General features: G+C 32.1%; 2 protein-coding genes across 4 annotated transcripts in view; one reads left to right on the top strand and one right to left on the bottom strand.

Annotated features, from left to right (window-relative positions):
* Positions 1-7189, top strand: part of LOC129795602 (neuropeptide CCHamide-2 receptor) — a 27391-nt gene extending 20202 nt beyond the window's left edge. For both annotated transcript variants that reach the window (XM_055837039.1, XM_055837038.1), the window contains exons 4-7: positions 4032-4144; positions 4256-4321; positions 4717-4837; positions 6396-7189. In XM_055837039.1, the coding sequence (XP_055693014.1) occupies positions 4032-4144; positions 4256-4321; positions 4717-4837; positions 6396-6708 (613 nt within the window). In that variant the 3' untranslated portion in view covers positions 6709-7189. The remainder of the gene's footprint in view (positions 1-4031; positions 4145-4255; positions 4322-4716; positions 4838-6395) is intronic.
* Positions 1-12123, bottom strand: part of LOC129795542 (histidine-rich glycoprotein-like) — a 446033-nt gene that overhangs the window by 115706 nt on the left and 318204 nt on the right. The window lies entirely within an intron of this gene.

Here is a 12123-nt window from a genome sequence, read left to right as displayed (position 1 = left end):
AAGAGGTCAAAGTCAAAATTTGTGAAATCGTGAAAAATAGGCTTTTACCTAGCTTTACCAAAATGGCTGCCAATAAATAACGGGTTGACCGATTTTCAAAAATTTGCCAGTTTTGGAAAGGTGAGAAATGTACCTTTCCAAAACTAATAAATTTTTGAAAATCGGTTGACCACAGCCGGAGATAGAGCCACTTGAAATTTGCCTTCAAAAATACACCATTTTTGCTTGCCCGGAAACTTTTTTAGGGTAGTGTACATAAAATACATATTAAAAGTTTCAAAACGCTGTGCAAACATAATAAAATACCTACAAACTAATAATTCAAATTAGTTTAAGGTATTAAAACAATTAAATGGATAAAACAGTAGGTATATTTGATACTCAAACCTTAAGTCTGTTGAAAATTTCTATATACGAGAAGTTTATCGAATATATTTCATGCACATTTTCCGTCTCAAGAAGAATGTTGTGTTTGATAAAACTTTTCAACTTAAATCCTTCCCGGTTTTTCGCAAATTATCGTACTTTTTTTTCTCCTAACAAATCCCATAATAAACTTAAAGGATTTCAGGAAGAGAGAACTTTTCACACCACGATTCGGTTCCATTCTAATGAAATTCAAGTATATTTCGGATACTACTTCAAGAACTTTGTCACAGAAAGGAATTTCCATAGATTAAATTAGTTTTCTAGAGAGAAAATGAATGTCATTTGCAAATAAAGCGCCGGAACAAAGCTCAAAGGCGGTTATTTAATTTAAAAGATAAGAACGAATAATTACCCTGTACTTTGTAAAAAAGAAAATGGTGAGCTCAAAGCGGATTAACACTCTAGGTGAAAGAAAATACATCTTGTTGTGGAGGGGGTTGAAGTGAAAGTTTGTAAATCCTTTTAATTTTAACTTTGATACTTTAAAGCTAATTTCTTTAAAATCCTCCGATTTTATGTACCTTCCTACATATGTAGGTATGTATATCAGGTGTAGTTCGGTTTATCTCTACTCACTTAATTATTGAAAAAAATTGGGGAGAGTGGGTTAAATAAAAAACATTAACTTGAGGGTTTGGAAAAAGCTCAAAATATCATATTTTACAAACAGATAAAACGAAATGTAGCTCATATCTTTAGGACGTTTTTTTTAGTCCTACAACTCTTTCTTAGATTTTAACAAACCTCTAAATGACTTTTTTGCCCCGCTTTGTTTTATTTTTTTTGTTATGACGTTAAAAAATTGCCTTCCACAAAGGAAAGGCGTTTATTTATTTTGTGCTTTTTGATTCTTGAAAATCACAATCTAAAATATAGCAAAAGAAAGTTGCAAAAATTGGATTTATACATATAAGACTTTTTATTTTTCACTACCTTTCTACTCATGAATGGAAAATCTTTAGTTTTTCCTAAATGTTTGTTTTAATTTTTCATAAAGTTTTTTGATTTTTTTAATCAAAGGAAGTTTTATTAGAGACTTAAAAATGAATAAATCTTACATATTCTCAAATGAAATTGTTTGAGGACCCTATATAGGAACGAAATATCTACAAGCATTTTGTTTAACTTCAAAGGTGTTTTAATTAATTTTGAAATTTAATTTAGAGGGAAAATTTGAATTCGGTTTATGGTTTTGCATAATGCTCATTGCACAGTTTTAAATGAATTTTCACTTTGGTTGATTTGGTTCTGAATAAATTAGCTAAATTTATTGACATTGATTTTTCACTACTTTGATATTACCCTAATAGGGCAGTAGGTGCATTCAATTGCAAATATTTGATAAGTCTGTTTAGACAGATTAAATACTAATTTTCACTTATTTGCCCTCTAAAACCTTTTAAGTGAAAGTAAACATTTAATGACTTTTGTGTATAAAATTGAGAATTTTCCTTCAAAGAGCTTTTAAAAATTAAAATTACATGATTTTTTTTTATCCATTTCAAATAACATTTTATGTCATCCTTTCTGTGTTTATTTAAATCTACGGAAAAGCACTGTGAGACCCTACACAGCCACACATATATATTGTGTGGAAAAGTCTTTCAACTATCTATATATTGGTGTAAAAACATACGTCACGCATTTTCCACGAGAGAATTTTTCCACTTACAAATTTTCGTCCTCTCGCTGAGGAGGAGGAGTAAAGTATATAATTTTTCTTATATTCACATCAAAATGTATATGTATGTCTAACGCTCATTCATGGCAGACAAATAAATATTAATATGGGTAATATAAAGGAGGAAAATGCTTGAGAAAATGAGCAATATGTACTACAAATGAGATTTATAAGTATCATTAGGTAAATTCAGTGAAATGTGATTGAATACATTAAAGTAAATAATAATGAAGATTATTATCTCTCTTGTGTGCGTGTGTGCGGGTTAATATTAAACACAATATATTTTACATAATATTCATGCTCACTATAACCCTTTCTCTCATCCCCCAAAAATTTATCAAACATTATTTTCTTTACATCCACACAACGCGCGTCTTTCCTGTCTTTACATCCTCCTCACAGCGTTAAATATTCCACTTTTGCCACCCATAAAATGGGGACAGTTGACTACACAATAAATCAATATCATGTATCTACTTACATATTGTGTGTGTAAATAAATATTAATAACAATGTGGGAATTAATTGTTTGAATTAAGTAGGAAGGAAGAATATATATTGTGTGGATAGGAAATTCACTAACACACATCAAGGATCAAATGAAAAGTTACATCATCCCCCAAACCCCAAAATATTTTACATAATTTCGTACCATCTGGAACAGTTTTGTATTAAAGCAGGTGCGTAGCATAAATTTTAGGCCTATGTTCATCGAAGCAAATTTTTAAATTTACCTAAAAATCATTAAATATTGTGGATCATGCGGATCCTGCCTTAATTTTGATTTTCAAATTTTTATTACCTATTGAAAATAATTTTTTTTGCACTACTAGAAGAATAAACAAAAAGTAGGAGAAGATGGGGTAATTTGGGCACTTTGGTGTTTTTTGGAATTTATTAAGTAAGTGTGGTAGTATTTAGAAAAAAATTAGCATAGCACTATTTTGTAGGAAATTTACCGGCCTACAACTTTCTCATCTAACACTTTTCTCTATCTCGAATATATATGTGTGAATTTTCCATTTTCCTAAACTCTTAAACTAGTGGCCAACTTACTCCAAGCTTGGGGTAACAAAATATCTATAGGGGAACCTGGGGTAATATTATTTTCTTCAATAAAATCTAAAGTATTCGTTCTACATAACTAAAGCTTTCTGGGATTATTAAGAGGTGTAAGAAGCACCTGTTAACTGAATGAGAATGATTAGGACAAAGTATTTCATGAGATATTGAATTTAATTTTTTTCCCGGTTCACCATTTTATCCCAGTTACCCCTATTGATAATTTTTTTTGATAATTTTGAATATATCCTTTAATTTTTTTCTATTAATATTTTGCTTTAGATGTTAAAAGGAATTTATTTTCAGGATGACAAAAATTGGATTTTAAACGAATAAATAATGCCAAACATGAGATGTTAAGATTAATGTGTAATGCTAATCATTAGAAAAAAAAATAAATTACAGAATCGTTTAAAGGTTAGAATAAAAGCAAAAAATGTTATAAGAGAAATGTCAGACGTTAGAAGAGAATGTCAAATATGTTAAAGAAACCTCAAACGATAGGAAAAATATTAAACGTTTGAAAATACACGTTTTTAGTCCATTTTTCAACGTTCTTGTCTCCTTATCATTAAATTATTATATGTGGCTTTAATCGAAATTAATAATTCAAGGTAATTTGAATTTTTCTTCAAAAGGAATATTTTTCTTTAAAAGAAATTGTTTTCAAATTAATTTTCTTCTGTCAAAACAATCTGCAAAAGTTCTTTATTAATTAACTTGCATTAAAATGCCATTGGCGAATAATTTCTCTTGAATGTCACGTCTGGTTGAGATTTTCTTTATCAACATGAATACTTCCATTTTTTTTCTCTCATCTAATTTACGTGTTTGTCTTAAATAAATTCGCACACAGATACGCTGTAATTGGAAAAGCCGTGACCTATTATTTCCTTCCGTTGACAATTATTGGGATTTTGTATGCGTTAATGGCGAGACGACTCCATTTGAGTGCACGAGAAATGCCTGGTAGGTCGTTAAATTGTCTAACTAATTGCTCAATAAAAATATTTTTACACAATTTATCTTTTTTTTTCATAATTTTTCCATTTTCTTCTTTTTTTTTGCTGCCTCTTCCAGCTCAGAGTCGCTCTCAGGCACGAGCACGGAGACATGTGGCTCGAATGGTGGTGACTTTTGTTATTGGTGAGGAAAATCTCATTGGAATAATTTTTTTTTAAAGAGTACCATCCAGGCATCATTTTTATGGGACTATGACTTTATGAGAGGGGGCGAAAAAATACTTTTGGGGTATATTTTCGAGGCTATTCAGCCCCAACAATTGTACTTTAAATTTCAATTTGTCCAAAAAGGGCCTCCTTTTTCATCCCTGTCGCACTGGTAGTTGACAATGGGGTCGCATAAGGGATGCTGTGGGTGGAAAGGGGGGCTGTATGTGGAATACATACAAAAAGAAAAGTTGAGGATATTTTACGCTCACCTCTCTTGAAATATTTTTCCCGCCCCAATGAGCCTAAAGGGAGGAAGTGTGGCAAAATGGATTCGTTTTTTTTTATCTCACTTGTTCGCTCCTTTTGCAGTTTTCATCGTGTGCTTCCTCCCACATCACATATTCCAAATGTGGTTCCATTTGTACCCCTATGCGGAGGATGAGTACGACGAAGTATGGCACGTCTTCAGGATAATTGGATTCTGTTTTGGGTAATGTGTTTCATTGAATTTATTTCCATTTCGCAATGGTGTGTGTTTGGCAATTAAAATTCAGTTATAAACATACTTTACACTCTGTACATAAATCTCACCACAAAATGCCATACAAATTAACTTCACATGCCCTCACACATTAAATTTTTTTTTATTATGTGACTTTGTCAATTTAATACCTACTCCCATGGATTCAGTATCCTTTTACGATGGGAACTTACTAACAGAAATCTCTTTTTCCTTAAGTTTTTTAAGGGGTCTTAAGATTTGAGTTTTTCTTGTTGAAAATCTCTTTAATTTTAGGACATTGTGTGTGTAGAGTTTAGTGGGGTAGTTTTGTGGATTTTTTAATTTGAAGCTTAAAGGGACTTTCACGATTTTCCACTCAAAAAATGCTTAGAATTTGCTATTGAAACTTACACAATTTCCCCCTGCCATTGGTTTAGTTAGATAGTTCTTGTTGTTGAGCAAAGTCATCAAATCCATGACTTTATTACACGTGTTGTAGCACCCAAGCTCCTAACAAGTTAATCGGATTTATTAGGATTAAACTATAAATCTTTGAAGTGTCCTATTAATTTGTAAAGGATACATTTACCGTAATAGTTCTTGATAGTTTATTTTTGATAAAGTGCACAATTTTGAGTAAAACTTTTCTATTTAAATTCATTAAAACATTAAAAGGAGTCTATTCACTCTTGCTTGTGTCATGATAAAATAAAAATTACAAGATAAGCTAAATAGACTTGCAATGTCAATGCAAAGAAAATGCAAAAGAAAATGTTTACAAACCACGCCTACATTGTAACTATTTTTTCCTTTAACCCTTTAAGGTTTTTTGGGTCATACGCTGACCCAAACGTGAAACATTTTATTTTTTCAATTATTTATGAATGTAATTGTTTTTCCATGTTACAAATGCATCAAATTCACGCATAAGGGGTCAAAGAAGACGTTCTGAGTGAGAAAAGTCTTCTAAAAAAATTCATAGAATAAAAATCGAGATAAAAGAGCGCATGTTTCAATGTTTTTATGTTTCACGTTGGACGTTAAAGGGTTAAATATCATAAGGCATATGCATCAATGCTTCATGGGATGTTTTCTGGATTAGAAAATTAATTCAAATTTTTAAATAAAATGCCTTGTGGTATTAAATAAATTCTTTAATCATCATTTACCTTTCTTTGCATATATACAAATGTTGTGAGTCATACTGCATAGTACATAAACAACATTTCCATGCGGAATTAATGGTGAATGAATGAGCTTATTTTGCTTTAATTTAGAATATGTCATAGCAAGAGCGTATTCACTGCAATAAATCATCTTGGATTTTTATTGCGAAACCTGCAAAATCTAATTTCACTGTGATTAATATTTAAATTTAACTATAAATCATTCTCTTCGCTAACTTGGTGAAAAGAAATGATATATAAATATGTTTTTCATATCTATATTGATTTTTTCATATTTAATTCGTTATATTTTACAAGGATTTAAATTAAAGTTCTTATCTAATTAAATGCCTTTGTGTTGTTTTATGTAATTCGCACAGATTCCTCAATTCTTGTGCAAATCCCGTGGCTCTGTATTGTGTTTCCGGTGTCTTTCGTCAGTACTATCATCGCTATCTGTGCTGCCGACGGTCTCCCTCATCCCACCGTTCGGGGCATTCAACAGCCACAGGTGTCTGTGATACGAGCTTCACCTCAACCGTGCGTCGTGCTACAACGACTCACATCCCACCTGCCGCCACAACACCCGGCACCCAACTCCCGGAAAAAGGAAACAACCATTGGTATGGGAACGGCAGTGAGTGCCCCCCATCGCCCCAATGCGTCCGCTCTAGGTCGCTGGGGAAGAGGTGAAAGCCATCGCATCGGGAAGCCAACTGCGGGAAAGCAGACAAAAGTGTATTCCTCTAAGTTTGCACACAACTTACAAATTCCATCCACCTTCTATATAACCACCCCCAATGGGAGACCCCATCGACCATTCCAATATCATTTTCTCTCATCCAGTTTCTCACTTCATCTTCACACATACCTACCTACATAAAATTCCTTGCTCACTCAATCATTGACGCTCACTCAATCCACGTGGAGGGAAAGCTCAACATCTACTCCTTCCTTTTGAGAATTAAAAAAAAGTTACAAAAGAGAGTGCAAAGGATCAATGTAATACATAACTTACATAACACAGTAAGTTGCACAAAAGTGTCTCATTTTTTTTAATAATTAATTCAATACTTTCCAATTTTTTTAAAAATTAATGTAGGAAATCATTAAATTCGGACCAAGATTTTAATAAATTACCTTAAAGTGTACGTAATAAAATTTAATTGATTAATTTTTTGTTATTAAATTCAGATTTTGAGAATTCTTTAAAAAAAATGCAAATTTTAAGGAATCCCATTTTTGAAATATCCGAATTAATAATTATTTTAAGGATTAAGTACTTTACTACACAAACTACACAGAGCTTTCATTGTAGTGTAAGTTCATTACTGATGAGCTTTCTAAAAATATATCCAAATTGGATATATAGCTCTCTTTAGGGGAGATTGGGGTAATGCATAAGTTCTTGGTTAGATTGCCAGTTTGTCATATCTGGGCAAAATTTTTGTATTAGGAAGGAGGAGTTTATTCATTGAAGGAGTTTAAGAAATCTCCAAAGAAACATTTCAACGCTGCAGAATGGCCCAAAAGTGCAAAGAATGACGTCATTATTGTATTTTTTGTCTCTTTTAATGCATGAAGCATATACTGATGCTTCATTGATGATTTTTGACAAGGTATTTTTATGCTTCATGCCCATGGGAATCGATATTTCTAACCTCAAAACTTGGATTTTCATTTTATCCCTAAAAGAAAATGTTTTTCCAAATTTTCTTTACATTAACTTAAAGTAATGGAACTTCTCTAACACACAGATATAGAATTTGTTATTATTATTATTAATTTATTTATTATTTATTTATTATGGTAAATAAATTTTAATTCTACAATGTTTAAAAAAAAGTCGATTTGGCCACGGTGGCCAGTAAAGTACTCTCCGCCAAGAAAAGAGGTAAAAAAGCACAATGGTACGTCATTATTTGTACTATTTTTTGTAATTTGTAATAAAAATAGGAAAATAGAAATACTCTGCGGAGGTTTTTTATTATTTTTCTGATCATTTACTACAAGATAACTTGTGTCACGATTGTTTCCTTGAATGAACTTATGGCCTATATTCCCTATATTGGAATTTCTTTGAAAGAAAAAGCACCATTAAACATTCCCTTATACCAAGTCTAGCATACAAAAATCTTGAGGATGTTGGAATTGCAATTGAATTCCAAGAAAAATGTAAAAGAAAAATCTTTGAAGGAGGACATTTTATCACATAGAGGAAAATAAAAAGAAAATCAATTGAATTGGCTTAATTTAATAGCATTATATTGGTTGAAAAAATTGCTCAATTTGATTGAAAGCCACCACAGTTTTGCTCTACAATTTTACGAGTGCAAATTGTTATGAATTATATTTAATTTAAATGGAAAACTTTTTTTTTTTGTTAACAAAGATGGTTCTGAATGAACCATTTTGGAATTATCAATCTTTAACTTCCTTTACAAATGGAAATTCACTTCAATGAGGGATTTATGATAAAACTTTTAGACGCCACATCAATTCATGAAGGGGAGACACCATCAAATCGTCAAGTTCCTCCAGTTACGTTGTAAGAAATACAGCAGCAAAATTCCATATGAGACTAACTCAAACGGATGTAAATTCTGAAGAAAAGTTTCTTTAAGTTATTAAAAGCGAAATATTTTGCAAAGCGTGTAAAATATTTCACAAATAGATATAATTTACTAAAGCTCTATTTTAAGATTCACGTGTCTCCTACGTATTTTGACTTTTGAGCCAAAAGCAGGTATATCTTTGGAAACCAAACTGACAAGAATGCAAAATATTCTTAACTAATTACTGCTTAATTGCTCCTAAGAAAATTCTTAATTTATCATATCAAAGGGATGAAAGAAAGTTCCAAATGCTCTCCAATTTATTTGAAAATTTCATATTAAATGAATATAAAATGAGAAAAAGAATGAGTACTTCGTGGGAAAAATAATTTTCTTGGACAGAAGGAAATACAAATGTGGAAAACACGGAAAACCACATTATAGGTATATAACGTTCAATCAATAAGGTTTGAGATGACTTTAATACTCGAGGAGGGATTGAAAGTTGTTGACATAAACATTTTTTTCTTTTGAAAAAGTCAATCATTTTCTCCTTCTATATGAAGTCCCACAGGAGACGCGTAATCACAGTTTATCTAAAATGTTGATGGTTTCCTTAAATAACATTCAGAGAGAGGGAAAATACTCTTTTAATGCATTTTCTTTTGAAATAAAAATCGTTGTTATTTCTTATTTTCATTTTCTGGGTCAACTACTAGAAAGCACATGATTCAGTTGATTTGAATAGAACATTGAGATACATATTTCTTTCTATTTCTATTCAGGTAAGACAGGTTGTTGACAACTTAACTATAAAAATGTAATTTTAAAATTATCTATAGAAAAGTTATTCTCAAGCAAATTTCCAGGGTTGAATTCTGTGAAAAATCTTTTCTCTTTCTTACAACTAGATTTGTTGTAAGATTTTGACAGTTTATATTTTTGAATAGTTCTTTTGCCATGTTTTAGAAGAAAAGCAAGAGCTTTACGTTTTCAAAATCATTTAGAAAGTTCGTAAGAAAATTCAGGAGAAGTATTTTTCCTTTTAAAACACGACTAAAGAAAAAAAATTAAGTGTCAAAATCTTGAAATATTTTTGACAGAATACTAAAAATCGTAACTCTAAAAAAATGTAAGAAATGAAAAGATATTTCACAGAATTGTTCCCTTTTTGATTTTTCTGAAAAAAAAAAACTTTCTTTGCTCTCCAAGTCAACAAAATTAAAAATTGCTCAACATTTAACGATGAAAAATTTTTAAACGCATTTTCTGAAATGAGCATTAGTTTTAGAGCATTCTCGTAAATATAAAAAGGGTTTCTTATAATTTTCTGAATCGAACGGTGCAAAATTTGGCTTGGCCCGATTTATTTGCAGTTTTGGGGACATTTTCAATTATTTCTACTGCGCTAAATAAAAGGGGTGAGCGGGGCAAAAAAAGTTACTTAGGGGTTGGGAAAAAGCTCAAAATATCATTACTTCTCAAATATATAAAATGAAATCATCGAAATGTATAAGCTCATTTCTTTAAAAAAGTTTTTGTCCTCTTTTTTCACCCTTAAGTGACTTTTTTTGCCCCACTCTCCCCTAGGTATAAATGATTAATTTTTAAGGAAAGCACCAAAAATGAATTTATATCCAAATTGTTTCACTCAACCACATTCTTCTTTAAAGAATTAATTCAAATAAATAATTTTAGATTTTTTCTTTTATTGCAAAAATCCATTGATAATTAGCGGAGAAGGGAAAAGAGACAGAATGTGTGTGTGTGTGTGGCAAAGTGAGAGAGGGTTCAATTCATTATTATATTTTATTCGTGCGTGTGCACTGCCAGAGTAGTTCTGTGCATCTGTCTCATCCGCAGAGTATCAAAAAGCATGCAGCTGCCGCACATTTTGTGCCGGGCAAGAGCCCTCCGCAATGCTGCTGCGATATGTTGCTACCCCTCCTTCTACCTCGCTGCTCACCGCCGGTAGGTAGCGGCTGTGTCTGAGCCCTACATAAAGGTGCTGCACGGCTGGAAGGAGGGCCACAATGAACCATCCGACTTGTTCACAAAGTCAGTTGTGTTCTTGCTATGTGCACGGAGAGATTGCTTGAGCAGAGGAAATAGCGTTGTGTGCTCCTCAGATGGCAACGAAGGTGGTGAAGAATTTGAAAAGATCGCATTCCGTGGAGGACGTTTGTGTGGTGGAGGCAAAAGTACCAAAGGGTGATGATGGGACCACAGAGGGGGACACATCCACCGCATTGTCTCGGGGCATCTTCCTGCGAGAGGCACTCAAGAAGATTGAACTCATTCAGAGCATAATTTCACATGGTGCACCCGATGATGATGATGTGACCTCCGAGGATGATTCATTCAACGAGTCTGGCAGTGAGTCCGATGGGGAGGAGATTGATGGGGATGAGATAAATGATCTGGGCATGGATGCTGAATCATTGGGCTTTGCCATGTGTGCCCGTGAGACCATTTCATTTCTCATCAATGAAGGTTTCTCCGCAAACAGTGGGCTCATCCAGGCGCTCAAGGATCGTCTTGTGGGCAGAATGCGTGGACTCCCCTTCTAAAAAAAAAATATCTCTGCGCTGAAAAAAAGTCAGAACTGTGTGTGCGTTGACCAAAAAGCGAAGAAAAAATGGTGTAAGGACTTTTTAAGGAAGTACCCCGAAAGTACTTTTTACTCGAGTGAGAAAGTTCTCGCCTTCAAAGAATTCTAGTCATTTTTTTACATGGTAGCAAAAAAAAACAAAGATTAAAAGGGTGGTTCAAAAGTTCTTGGCTCAAACGATTCTAAATATGTGATTTAAATGTCACTATTTAATTTTAAAGAGGAAGTTTATTGAATGATAAGCAGTTCTTTAATTTGTAGAAGATTTTTTTAAGGATTCTTTAAAAATCATTTCTTGGTAAAAATAGCCAAGACACATTCCGCTAAATTGGATATTTCGGGACACAGGAACGGCTTAAGATTTAAAGGATTCCAAACACACAATCAACTCAAAATTCGCCAAATTATTAGAATTTTTTATTAAACATTCTAAAATTGTAGACTTTTCCTGTGAATCTACCGACATTTTGATGGTGCGAACTGTGTCTTGGCTATGTGGTCTAAAAGTTCTAATTTTCTAGATCAATCAAATCCTAAAAGTTTTATTACTGGAATATCAAAGAAAAACATTATTACTTATGAATAATGGAAAACGAAAAGAACAAAGAAGAATTTTGTCTATTATTTATTTTAAAGAATATGCGGGACAATTGGGTGGGAAAAATCGTTTTTGAATGATTGTTCACCTCCCCAGGGAAAAAATCTTTTTTATTCTTTATCCTTTGTTTTTGAAAACTTTAATTTGACAAAAAAGTTCGATTTTGTGTATAAAGGAAATTAAAATTCACGTTTAAAAATTCTTTAAAAAAAATCCAAAAAATCTTAATTCTCCGCATTTTTTTCCTACAAAAAATTCCCTTTTAAAATTTGTTTCAAGAAAAATCATCATTTGATATGAATTTTATAAAAAAAAAACCAAAAACTTTTGTACCACCCTATACA

Source organism: Lutzomyia longipalpis, chromosome 4 (genome assembly GCF_024334085.1).
Source record: "Lutzomyia longipalpis isolate SR_M1_2022 chromosome 4, ASM2433408v1".
Lineage (NCBI taxonomy): Eukaryota > Metazoa > Arthropoda > Insecta > Diptera > Psychodidae > Lutzomyia > Lutzomyia longipalpis.
Note: the sequence above shows the minus strand (reverse complement) of the source record. Positions and strands in the feature narration are given on the sequence as shown.